The following is a 12,999-nucleotide window of genomic DNA, read 5'->3' as shown; positions in this document are numbered from 1 at the left end:
AGGGAATTAGAGTCATGAATGATCCTGCTCTCTAACATAGCCTCCTTTTCCCGTGTATAGGTAATATTTGCAATTTAAAACAAACACATCTTACTTCAGGCTAAAACACCACAATGTTAGGTACAAAAGTTTAATTAACAGAAAATGACATATGACCAATATTAATAAATGATTCAGGGAACCTGAAATTCCCCGGGCTATTTAAGTCTCATTCTTTTAGATGTTTTTCCCATTTTCCATCCTCATTGCAAACCTTTTCTTGGTCTTAGTGGTGGGCCCTCTGATAAAGAAATGTTGGCTTGTTCATCTTCCTTGTTCTTGGGGGTGTTGCCCATGAATCTTCTGGGACCACTGTAACCTGATACAACATCATCAAGAGTGGGCTTGACTATGAATAACTTTGAAAGCTACTGCACACTCCTCCTAGTTTTTTTATTTTTATTTTTCAATTACAGTTTATATTAAAAATTATTCTATGTTAGTTTCAGATGTACAGCATAGTGATTAGAAAATCATGTAGCTTACAGAGTGGTCCCCCTGATGTTTCAAGTACCCACCTGGCCTCATACATAGTTATTGTGATATTATTGATTATATTCCCTATGCTATAATTACATCTCTGTGACTATTCTGTAACTGTCAACTTGTACTGCCTAATTCCTTCACTTTTTTCACCCAGACCCCCAACACCTTTCCCTCTGACAACTGTCTGTTCTCTGTACCTATGAATCTATTTCTATTTTGTCTGTTTATTGTTTTCTTTAAATTTATTATACTTAAGTAAAATCATATGGTATTTGTCTTTCTCTGTCTCACTTATTTTGCTTAGCATAATACACTTTAAGTCTATCCATGCTGTCACAAAAGGTAAGGTTTCATTCTTTTTTATGGCTGAGTAGTATTCCATTGAGTATATGTACCACAGCTTTTTTATCCACTCATCTTTGATGGGTACTTGGGTTGCTTGAGAATGCAGACTGGTATAACCACTATGGAAAATAGTGAGGATGTTTCTCAAAAAACTGAAAGTGGAATTTTCTATGTCCCAGCAATTTCACTTCTGAGAATGTATCTGAAGAAACTGAAAACACTAATTTGAAAGAATATATGTATTCCTATGTTCATAGCAGCATCATTTACAATAGCCAAGATAAGGAAACACTCCTCATAGTTTTAATAGAATAGAGAGGTCGATGCATTTTGTAAGTCCAAATGTTTTTCTTTATATTTTAATTTTTCTTTATTGTGCTTTTTTCTCCACAAGGAAAAGTAATTTACTGTATTTTTGAACTATAAGATGTACTCCCCCCATCCAAATTTGGGAGGAATAATGGTTGTTAATGCTGCTGTTGAGTTCTGTTTACATTTACATTAGTGAAGTATAATGTTATTTATGTTAGTAAATATTTTACCATATTTTTTGCTTCAAAAATGTTTTCCCTATTTTCCTCCTCTAACATCTAGGTATGTCTAATGGTCTGAAAAATATGGTAATCATCTATGAAATCTTCCTTCCTCACCAGTCAGTCAACTCCACTTTTGTAGGACTTCCTGGGTAGTGTCACAGTTTTGCAAGAGCAGCTACGGTGGCTAATTATTGCAGAAATCAATTGCAAAATATGATAATAGAGCATTGATAATGAGTTCAAGGGTACACTTTCATGACTGTTATAATGTTAGCATAATTTTCTGTAACTGTGGACTGTAAATGTAACCAAGGGATGGCAGACGACACTGAACCAGTCCCCTCAGATATCTATGGCTGTAGCTAGAAGGAGGCCACTTTGACGTCTGGTGTTTTATCTTACTAGTCATCTAAAAAAACTGCTGGAATAATCAATTTTCAAATGAGAGGATCAGTTAATGAAATTATTATCTATATACACATACACATATGTGTATATATATATTCATATCAAGTTGTAGAAATGTGTTTAATGACATAGGAAATTGTTTATGATATGGTAAATGAAATGAGTAGATTATAATATGTACATACAAATGTTTCTTAAATATGAAAAAATGTTCAAACTCACTCCTAATAAGAGAAATGCAAATTTTAATGATAACAGGTCAAAATCTAAAAACTTGGTCATATATTCTCAATGTGAGGCTGTAGAGAAATAGGGACTTTCATCCATTGCTGGTAGGAATGTAAATTAGTACAATCCCATATGAAAGAAAAATATTAAAAATAAAGCGGTGTATGTTTGACTCAGGAATTCCATTGTAGGGGCGTTTTATGCTACAGATAGCCTTGCAGGATATATGTGGCAATTATTCATGGCAGCACTCTGTGATAGCACAAGGCTGGAGACAAACCAAAGTCCAAATAACTGCTTTTTGTATGTTTATAACATGAAGTACTGTGTAGCTGAAATAAAGAATAAAGAAGCTCTTTACAAACTGATATGGAAAGATCTCTAAGATGTATTAAGTTAAAAAAAAAGGTCCAGCAATGTCTTGCATTTCAAAGAGGGAAACAATCTATATTAGTGTTACTCTGTATGCATATGAAACACTTTAAAAGAAACTAAGAACAATATTTCCTTGGAGATGGACTAAAAATCTGGAAGGGTATTCATCAAAGTGTTAGAATCTTTCATAAAAATGGAAATATGGGTGATTAAAGAAATTATATGAACTTTCACTATATTCTATAATCCATGGCTTTAAATGCAAAACAATGTTTTAAAATAATTTTACAAGAATATGAACCAAGTTTATCTGTAGCATTTTGTAGCTCAGAGGTGCATGCCTATGAATAGAGTAGGAAGGGAGAACGCTGTGGAGACCATCTGGGCCTTATTCTTGGGTTAACGTCTGTCATATCCCTCCAGGGAAAAGCATCTGTCCTATACCACTTAGAGCAGTTGGAAAAATTCCAGGTGGGCTGAAGCACAGAAGTCAGCAAGGCAAAATGCAGAGGTCAAGTAAGCATGAGAATGGGTGGGGCCCATACACACTTCATCTTATTCAGAGGTAATTACTTGTGAATAATGTCATTCTAGGCAAAGCCTCACAGAAGAGAATTTCTTATGGAGAAACATTTGGGGTTATCCCAGTGAAGCAGTTTCCAGAGAGCTTGTAAAAGCAAAATTCTTTAAATAGAACTTAATTTTTAGGGTTAAATGATATGAAACATACATTCCAGAAAAAAATGCACAAATCAAATTACCTGGTATAATAAGTAATGTTTAGGCAAACATGCTACTACCACTGAGCTCAAGAAATACAGTGCCATCCCCTCAAATGCACTTCTTAGTGTCCCTTCTTGGTCACACTGTTTCCCTCCTACCAGAGACAATCATGGTCCTCACATTCATGGTGATGACTTTGAATTTACAGTTTTACTGCCTGCTTACACACTCTTAAAGACGTGCTTTCATTTTGCCTGTTTTGAAACTGTTTATAAGAGCCATCCACATTGTACAGAGCTACATTTTGTTCATTCTATTAACTATATCATATTCCACTACATGCTCGCAGCAACATTTTTTTATATCTACCCTACTGATGATGGACATTTGGAATATTTCCAGTTTGGGACACTAAGAACAATGCTGACAATATGAACAGTAAGCTAGGTATATTTGGGTGCATATATGCATGAGTTTTTCTAGGGTAATTACCCCTGACTGAACCTGGGAGGTTATAGGGTAAAAATAGCTTCTGTTTTACTAGATAGTACAAGTGTTGTCTAATGTGGTTTTATCAATGTACACTTCTAACAGTCTGCAAAGGTTTTCATTTTTCCTTATCTTCACCAAAAGTTCTAAACACTGAGTTTAGTCAAGATTCTCAATATTTGCTAGTCTAATAGGTGAGCAGTAAGATTGCATGGTTTTAATTTATATTTCACTGGTGATGAATGAAGTTGTGTGCATCCTTGTATATTAATTGGTTGTTTGGATATTTTCTTTTGTGAAGTACACATGCAAAACTTTTGCCTGTTCTTTTATTAGATTGCCTTTCTTTAACAGTGCTTAATTTGATCCATGTATTAATAAGAGTCTAAATGATGAATAGTCAGGGTTGGAGGTTTAACATGCAGCCAGAGAGGGCAAATGCAGCAATTAAAGATTTTTCAGATAACATTTATTTATGTAATTAGCTGGCACAAATGATTAATCAGACAAATAGGACCTAAGCATCTGCCCACCACCCCGTCTAATGCCATTTATCCGCCCATGCACCCAGGTCAATATATGATGCTAACAACAGTAGTCAACATTTGCCACATTTTTACCATGTGCATGGTGCTGGGCTAAGTGTGTGTCTTATTTATTTCTCTGGATACCTTTGTTAGGCTCACAGGCTTAAATAACCATTATGACTCAACGAGAGAGTGATGTAGCTGAAAGTTAACTATAGAGCCCATGTTCTTATACTCATCATTATACTGCCTCAAAACAAAGTTTCTTCCTGGTTTCAAATTTGTGATTAACTGTACTGTGGAAATGACAATCATTTCTAACAGAAGAGAGTATAATTAAGTACTTAGTTTAGAGCTGGTAAAATTTAAATTACTTAAAAATATATCATAATAATTATGAAGGGTACTGACATAGAGAAAATAAGTTTACCTGTAGAATCCTATGCATCACAGCCCATATGTGATGGCAAATATGGATTCTTTCAACTTACTACTGCACCCATAAACATTTTATACACGAATGAAGTACTTGAATAGATAAAATCAAATGCTCCTATCCAGACTCATTTTTTTAGGATGAAAATTGTGAAATAAACAATTATGGCAAACCTAAACACGCATGTAGCAGCGACCCTAAATTCTCAGAACAAAGAGAAAGACAACCCGACAGAGTTGGGTATTGTAGGGCTTTCTAGTCACTAATAAGCATAAAACAGTAAAATGGTCAAAAGTAAAACACTAATTTCTTGGACAAGAGCTCCAGAGATCTGTAGGAAAATTAAACTTTATTTCCAAGTTAAACTTTGAATTTGTTGGAAGATAAAATAATTGCATGTATTTGAAACCAAGGTTGTAGAAATGTGATCAGATTTTGAAAAGATCGTGACAACTAAGAACTGAACTACACTCCATGAAGCCAATGGCATTTTTGAAACTGTTCATATAATGAGCTTTAATTCAGAGGGTGTTTACCCACTTTCTGAGGGGACCTTACGGATCAAAGGTGTTGAGTGGTTCTGTATGGTTTGTAAAGCTGTTATTTCACTTGCTGTGGCCCTGCTAAGTCTTGTAGTTTCATTTGAAAGAATAATTTTTAATGTCTCCTTCTAGGCTGAGCATTAATCCCCCTGCTGCTTGATCATTAAATCCCACTGTTTGCATCTGGAAGGCCAAATCTGAGCTTTAGGTATTGGCTTTGGCAAGCCTCATCCGTGCTCCGTGGAAGAGAAGTAGTAGGGTAACTGTGTGCATCAGGCTTTCGGAACCTTTATTGTTGGGGGCCGACAGGGATAGTATCTCATTTTACCATTTGATGAGTTTAAAGACCTATAATGATTATATGGCAATCTGATGAATTTGGTTCAATAACAGTATCTTACCTTTTCTATAGCATTTTCTTGTGTGCTTTTCACAATTGCTTATGGGAAGCAGGACTTTATCATTTGCTAGTTTAACAAGGAGAGACTGTGATTGTTGCTCAGACCCATAGCTAGTAACTGGCAATCTTGTTAACACTGAGATCTTCTGATTCTAACACCAGTTTTTTTTAAGACTAATACAGTAAACCCAAGATTAGAGAATTATAAAGGAATTTCAAAAAGACCCACATTACCCAAGTGCTCTGATTCCAGAAAACTCATTGTAATATAAATGTCATGTTGATGCTCACTGAGCAGAGCAAAACAAAGAATAGGCCATTTCAATGTCTCCTCTTGAAGAAAATCATCAGGATGACTTTGGAAAAGCCCCGACTGTCATCAATTAGGCCTCTAGAAGGTAAGCAGGCCTGCCCTGTAGGAACCCTGGAACTTGTAAGATCTCAACATGCTGGCCTTGCCTTCCCATGCATTTTACATGTGTATATCTTATTTCTCCCACTGGAAAATCTTGGAAGTAGGCATTTTGATTTGGTTTTCCCCAGAGGCAGATCCTGAGATTAAAAAGTCAAGTGCAAATGACTTACTTAGGAAGAGAAGGAAACAACAGCAGTGGGGTGGGATGGTGGTTTAGGAAAGGGAGGTGGTCAACAAAGGGTATATCATTGAGTCAGCTGCCACAGGACAACTGGACTTTAATCCCAAGAGTAAACCATGGGCACGATGTAAAGCACACACCTCAGAGACATCCCACCTGTGGGGTGATTGAGCTGGGGTGTCTTCATACGCTAACTCGGATCAGTCCTCATTGAGAACTGCTGGAAATAGGGGATAATTCCTCCACCCTCCAGCACACTGTGCAAGAGGGAAGAGTGGCATTCCATAGCTTAGGAAGAAGTTCCCAGGCAAAGACATGCAGACGTTGCAGGGCAAAGTCATTGACTGGTAAAAGGCACGGCAAATATGGAGGGCACCCAAAGGGTCTCTAGAACAGGATCCAGGTCTCATTTACTTATTTTTTTAAGCTTTCTTTCAAAGCCCAGAATAGCATTCGAGACATAATAGTCCCCTGATAGCTTGGGCACATTGAATCCTGATTGATAGAGAATGTGGAAAGAAAGAGGAAATTAGAAAGAGCAAAGAAGGCACCGGGGAGTCATCTCTACTCACACTTTCTCGTACATCTTGTTGGGATGCTCTGGCCAGTCAATCATGCACACCACTCTGTTGGGCATGGTCTCCGTGGTGGAGTAGTAGCCCTGGGGGAAGGCCAGCAGGAGAGCCAGGACCCAGATGACACAGATGACCAGCTTGGTAGCTGTGGCTGACAGCCGGGGCCGGAGGGGATGGATGATGGCCATGTACCTGGAACAAGAAGAAAAGACAAAGTTTTGATTTAGTCACCAAAATCGACATTAGAATATGTGTTTTTTTTTCCAAGAAAAACTTCCCCCAAACCCTTGATTCCTGGTAATTTCTACAACTATTATCTGGTACATTTTTCATATTTTATCCCAAAGCTTTATTATTCTTATTCCATAAAATACTAAAATCCATAAAATAAGCCATATAAATTCCTCAGGTGCCTCTAGCCAACTCTGCCCCACCTTTGCGGGAACCCCCAGGGTAAGTGGTTGCAAATAAAAATTTGTGAGTTGTCCCTTTAAATGGCTCTCTGAGTATCCAGCCATCAGTCTCTGGCAGAGAGCAATACTTCCGCTTTTGCCACTGGCTGTTATCTGTGTACTCTTTGGGCTCTGGTGCTCTTGTCTGGGGATCCTAGCTTAGGGTTTAGACTCCATTCTTCTCTGGCAGATCCATCAGGCCGCTTAATTATCCCTCCAATGCTGCCACCTGTGGGTGCCCAGCCAGTCCTCTTGAATCTCCACTGCACTGCCTTTTGACCCAGCAATTCCGCTGCTGGGATTATACCCTGAGAATCCTGAAGCATCAGTTGAAAAGAACCTATGCACCCCAATGTTCATATTAGCACAATTTACAATAGCCAAGTGTTGGAAGTGACCTAAGTGCCCATCAGTAAACGAGGGGATCAAAACACTGTAGTACATTACACAATGGAACACTACACAGCAGAAAGAAAGAAGGAGCTCCTACCCTTCGTGACAGCAAGGATGGAACTGGAGAGCCTTATGCTAAGTGAAATAACTCAGGTGGTAAAAGACAAATAGCATATGATCTCACTTATAAGTGGAATCTAATCAACAAAACAAATGAGCAAGCAAAATATAACCAGAGCCATTGAAATAGGGAACAGACCGATAGTGGCCAGAGGGGAGGTGGGAAGGGATAGTGGGGGGACAAAGGGGAAGGGTCGCTAAGGAGCATATATGGGGGACACATGGATGGGCTAAGGGCAGGGTAGGATGGAGGGAAGGAGGTGAGGATGGCTGGGGTGGGAGGTGTGGTGGGGGAAAATGGAGACAACTGTACTTGCACAAAATAAAAAAAAGGAGAGAAAGAAAAAAAAAGTCAGATTTTTTTATTTCAGAACCCATTGAGCAATACTCCAGAAGAGAAGTTTTCGTCATAGAAATGCTCATGTTAGGGAAAAGATGTCCAAGTGGCTTACAGTGAAATTAGATGGTCAGTGGCTTACAGTGAAATTAGAAAAGACATGTAAATTTATCCCATACAAAGACTATCTTTATCCTTTTTGGATTAAGGAATAATGGTGGTAGAAACAGTAGTTTTTAAAGTCCTGGTGTGGCAATTTAAAAGGCTAGCAATCCTATATTAGCTCATAGAATTTGAAGACAAGTGAAGGTGTATATGTGAGAAAACAGTGGCCTAAGCTCAGCAAAATACAACAGTTCCTGAAGAAATCCTCATCAATTCCTTGACCCTTTTGAAGTCAGTGTGCAGTAACAACATAGGCTCCATGAGGACAAAGTCTCCACCTGCTGAGACAGACACACTCGAGCCTATGAAAGGTCAGGGTGTAACGTTGGGAAATTGGAACCCACCCCACCATTCTTTTGACATTATTTCTGTAAATATGACTCTGACATAATATGTAGCTTGTAGATAAACAACATGTTTGTATGTGAATCTTAGAAACTAACTCCAAAAGATACAGACTCTGACCTTCAGGTATCCCAGCTCCTGGAGATTTGCTGTGGAGCCAGGATGACATGAGGCCGGGATAATATGAAGCCAGGATGACTAAGCCAGGATGACGCACACTGGACCATCACTTGCCTTATCGGAATGGACTGTGCTCGTCTGCATTTAGAGAGTTTTTCAACCCTCTATCTTAATCTTTGTTCTGTTCTCCTCTCACTGCTTGTAAAAACCTCTGCCTCCACTGAGATGTGGAGATGGGTTTTGAAAAAAGATTCCCCCATCTTCTCAGGAGATGGGCTTTGAGACAAGAGTCTCTCATTTTCCAGGTTGCTGGCCCCTGAAATAAAACCACTTTCCTTCACATTGGCACCTGCCTCTTGAAAGCACTTGGTTTTGGAGGCAGCAGGTAGCTGCACCTGCATTTGGTTACAAGGGTAGATGAAACCTCCTTGAGAGAGCAGGCAGTGGGAAGCAAAGTGAATGACCACTTAGGGTCTGGAGCTCTTCCTCCATCTCCTCACACAAAGGATCTGGCATTTAATGGTATTCTCTGAATGAATGTGTTCACACATTTGAATTTCTGTGCAGCCTGTGGAATAGAGGAACTTTTAGGAATAATAAATACGGTAATCAGCATTTCATTTCGGTTATAATCAATTCTGACTTCTCCATTTTTTACACACTTAACATTTTGCCTCCACCTTAAAAGGCATATTCTTTTGTGTATTTTTTCTTGCAAAGTTTATGGATCCATTCCTTTAAATATGCATACATTTTTTTCAGAGTCAGAATTATGTATTATACTGCCTTTGGGGTTTAAATACTATCTGACAAATCCTTAGAATCACACATTTGATTCTCTGACATGCAGGTATTCCTGGCTTCCATGGGCCAGAATGGTGAGTGGAGACTTAAGAAATGAGCAGACAGCAGCCCAGCTGCCAGCTGCCTCTACTTAATTCCACCCAATTCTGTCTCAACCCTCTTTAGACTTCTAGGATCTCTAGGCTAGAACTGGGGCCAGGATCACAAGGAGAGCAATCTTATGCAGTATGCACTCCACAGATTCACAGCGGGCACCCGCTACATGCAGAACACGGCATTTCCTTTTGGGCTCTGAGCTAATTTTCTGGGGAAAAAAGTCACATAAATAACCAGCAACAACATGAGAGTAGGATATTTGACCTCCAGGGGTAATCTGATAACCTAGAGCCTTAGCAAGGCTCTAGAGGTAACCAAGCCTTGGAATGGTAGGTGGACTATTAGAGGGGGATAAAGAGGCATACTTAGCTGGGTTTGGGGTGAGCCCACCTGAGTATCTGGCTTGAAGGGGCAGGAAGTATTCAGAGCCTCCCTCTCTACTTTGTGTCATGCTTAGATCTGACTTTCTGTCTGGAAAGTCTGATAGCTCAGTTTTTAAGAAAACTTTCCCAAGCTTCCTTTTAGCATCCTAAACTTTAGAATACCTTTCCTATATTTTCTTGCTAGGGACCTAGCCTTTCCTCCCTGGCCTCAGAGAATTCCACTGAAGATGTCTAGTGCATGGAAGCTGGATATCAGAATGCCTCAGGTCCACTTTTACATATAGTACATGTGATGATAACCTCCAGGAAGGAAATCTCAGGATCCTTTCCTTCTGTCTCATTTGGAAAGTGGGTAGGTGGTCTTGAAGTCAAGAGAGAGTGAAATTAGGAAAACATTTGGAAAATGTATTGTAGTGGGAGTGAGTAGTAATTTATCAATCTCTGGGCAAATTTGCCTGGTTGACTTGGTGGCTGTAGAGGCTATGACTCAACTGTCATCTCCAGAGGATCAGAGGGGCAAAAACAACTCTCACAATACTGTGAATCAAGAATTGTCTGTCTTCTTTAGGTTACTCCAAGGGGCCACAGATACTGCCAAGGGAGGTCCAGTATACTATAGACTTAATGACCTCCTATTGTTGGGGTGGTCAACTGAAAAGAACTCTGACAAGTCTTGATTTCCCTTCTGGATCTGCCTCTTTCTTGCTGTGTGACAGCAAGAGAGCACTGACTTCCTCTCCAGTCATGGATTGTGGTTGGTGAAGGAACTTCAAAATTAGAGCCAACCAAGGTGGACTTGTGCAACCAGTATCTCAGATTCTTTCCAGTTCAGCAAAGGGTTGGACCTGGATGGTCATGGTCAGAATCTCTGAGTATTTGCATTTAAATTGTAGGCTTGCTTGTTGGCTTATTTCCCAGAGGCAAGATATTTCCCCTCCAAAACTGGACACATGCCCGTGAAAATGCCTTTCCTTTCCCGCACAACACAGGCTCCTTCTCTCAGTACGGCTGTGCATTCTTGGGCCTCTCAGGGAATTAAAGAGGATACACAGGGGAGAATGTGGTAATTACATTGCCCTTTTTAATATTGTCTCAAATGCATATCTTAACTTTGCTTTTAACTCAGGATAAATGCTCGGTCTTAAATAAATGTACCCTAACACCCATCCCCATGCTCAAGCTGGCAATAGACTGTTCAGAATCTAATGTGACTGGGACTTAAAAGTGATTGCATCAGTATATTGGTACTGTAGCTCCAAATGGGTGGCAGAGAGCCGTATTTTATCTCTACTGCAAAAACTGCAATCTGGGAGCCCATTTCAGCAAACTCTCTGCCATTCCTAGAGTGTAGAAGCCATTTCAGTGACAGATTAAAGTATTACTCATAAAGCTAGAGAGAATAAAAAGATTGGCTTTTAAAAATGTATATATTTTTATTTGTTCAAAATACAGCCATTTATAAATCTCCTTCCTTTATTTTTCTGTTTCTCTCTTGCAGTCCTCACTGCTGGGGCTTGTGTGACATAATTCTTTCTTATGTACCCCAAAGCTAGTACTGCTTGGATACTTTGCAGATAGAAGTGTTCTTTTCTTTCTTACTGCCCATTCTTAGCTTGGATTCCGTTAACATACATTTATATATTTGTCACCACCCTGAATAATTCTTGCTTATTAGATTATAAGTTATCACTGAGCAAGTACTGGAAAGCCCTAGAAAAATACATTCAATAAATATTTATCGACTGCCTTGTGCTCACAAGACTGGAAGGCAGTCAATGAAACATCTTTCTAGTTTAGGCATTAATCATCAGGCTGCCAGACAAGGGTCCAGAGGCTATGTGAGATGTGGATTACAGTCTCTACTTCAGGTCGTTCCAGTCCCACACAGGGACAGTGGCTCTGATTTGAATTGTATGTGGCCTCCCAGCTGAGAAACCTGAGGTGTTGTTTTCCTCTTGCATGATTATGCTTCATAAAAAGAGCTCTCCCTATAGTTCCTTCAATAAGGCAAAATATAAAGCTGCAGCTTTTTTCTCTCATTCATATTAACTTTATTATTATGTATTATTTATTTTTATCTTAAAATATATTTTATTGATTATGCTATTACAGTTGTCCCATTTTTTCTCCCCTTTATTCCCCTCCACCCTGTACCCCCCTCCCACCAGCATTCCCCCCTTGGTTCATGTCCATGGTTTGTACATATAAGTTTTTTGGCTTCTCCATTTCTTACACTATTGTTAACCTCCCCCTGTCTATTTTGTATCTACCATTTATGCTTGTTATTCCCTGTACCTTTTTCCCCATCCTCCCTCCCCTCCTCCCCACTGACAACCCTCCATGTGATCTCCATTTCTGTCATTCTGTTCTTGTTCTAGTTGTCTGCTTAGTTTTTTTTATAGGTTTAGTTGTTGATAGTTGTGAATTTGTTGTCATTTTACTGTTCATCTTCTGTTCATGTTTTGATCATCTTTTTCTTAGATAACTCCCTTTAACATTTCATATAATAAGGGCTTGGTAATGATGAACTCCTTTAACTTGACCTTATCTGAGAAGCACTTTATCTGCCTTTCCATCCTAAATGAAACCTTTGCTGGATAGAGTAATCTTGGATGTAGGTCCTTGCATTTCATGACTTGGAATACTTCTGTCCAGCCCCTTCCTGCCAGCAAGATTTCTTTTGAGAAATCAGCTGACAGTCTTATGGGAATTCCTTTGTAGGTAACTGTCTCCTTTTATCTTGCTGCTTTTAAGATTTTCTCCTTATCTTTAATCTTGGGTAATGTAATTATGATGTGCCTTGGTGTGTTCCTCCTTGAGTCCAACTTCTTTGGGACTCTCCGAGCTTCCCGGACTTCCTGGAAATCTATTTCCTTTGCCAGATTGGGGAAGTTCTCCTTCATTATGTTTTCAAATAAGTTTTCAATTTTTTGGTCTTCCTCTTCTCCTTCTGATACCCCTATGATTTGGATGTTGGAATTTTTAAAGTTGTCCCAGAGGTTCCTAAGCCCCTCCTCATTTTTTTGAATTCATGTTTCTTCATTCTGTTCCAAATCATTAATTTGAGTCCTGGTTCCCC

At 39.1% G+C, this 12,999-nt stretch overlaps 1 protein-coding gene across 1 annotated transcript in view; it reads right to left on the bottom strand.

Annotated features, from left to right (window-relative positions):
- Positions 1 to 12,999, bottom strand: part of TACR1 (tachykinin receptor 1) — a 155,659-nt gene that overhangs the window by 60,662 nt on the left and 81,998 nt on the right. Inside the window, exon 2 of the mRNA XM_045828200.1 lies at positions 6,703 to 6,897. Within this exon, the coding sequence (XP_045684156.1) occupies positions 6,703 to 6,897 (195 nt within the window). The remainder of the gene's footprint in view (positions 1 to 6,702; positions 6,898 to 12,999) is intronic.

The sequence above is a fragment of the Phyllostomus hastatus genome, unplaced genomic scaffold (assembly GCF_019186645.2).
Source record: "Phyllostomus hastatus isolate PE091 unplaced genomic scaffold, TTU_PhHast_1.1 phas_scaffold_78, whole genome shotgun sequence".
Lineage (NCBI taxonomy): Eukaryota > Metazoa > Chordata > Mammalia > Chiroptera > Phyllostomidae > Phyllostomus > Phyllostomus hastatus.
The sequence above is the reverse complement of the archived record's forward strand: the minus strand, read 5'-3'. Positions and strand labels throughout refer to the sequence as shown.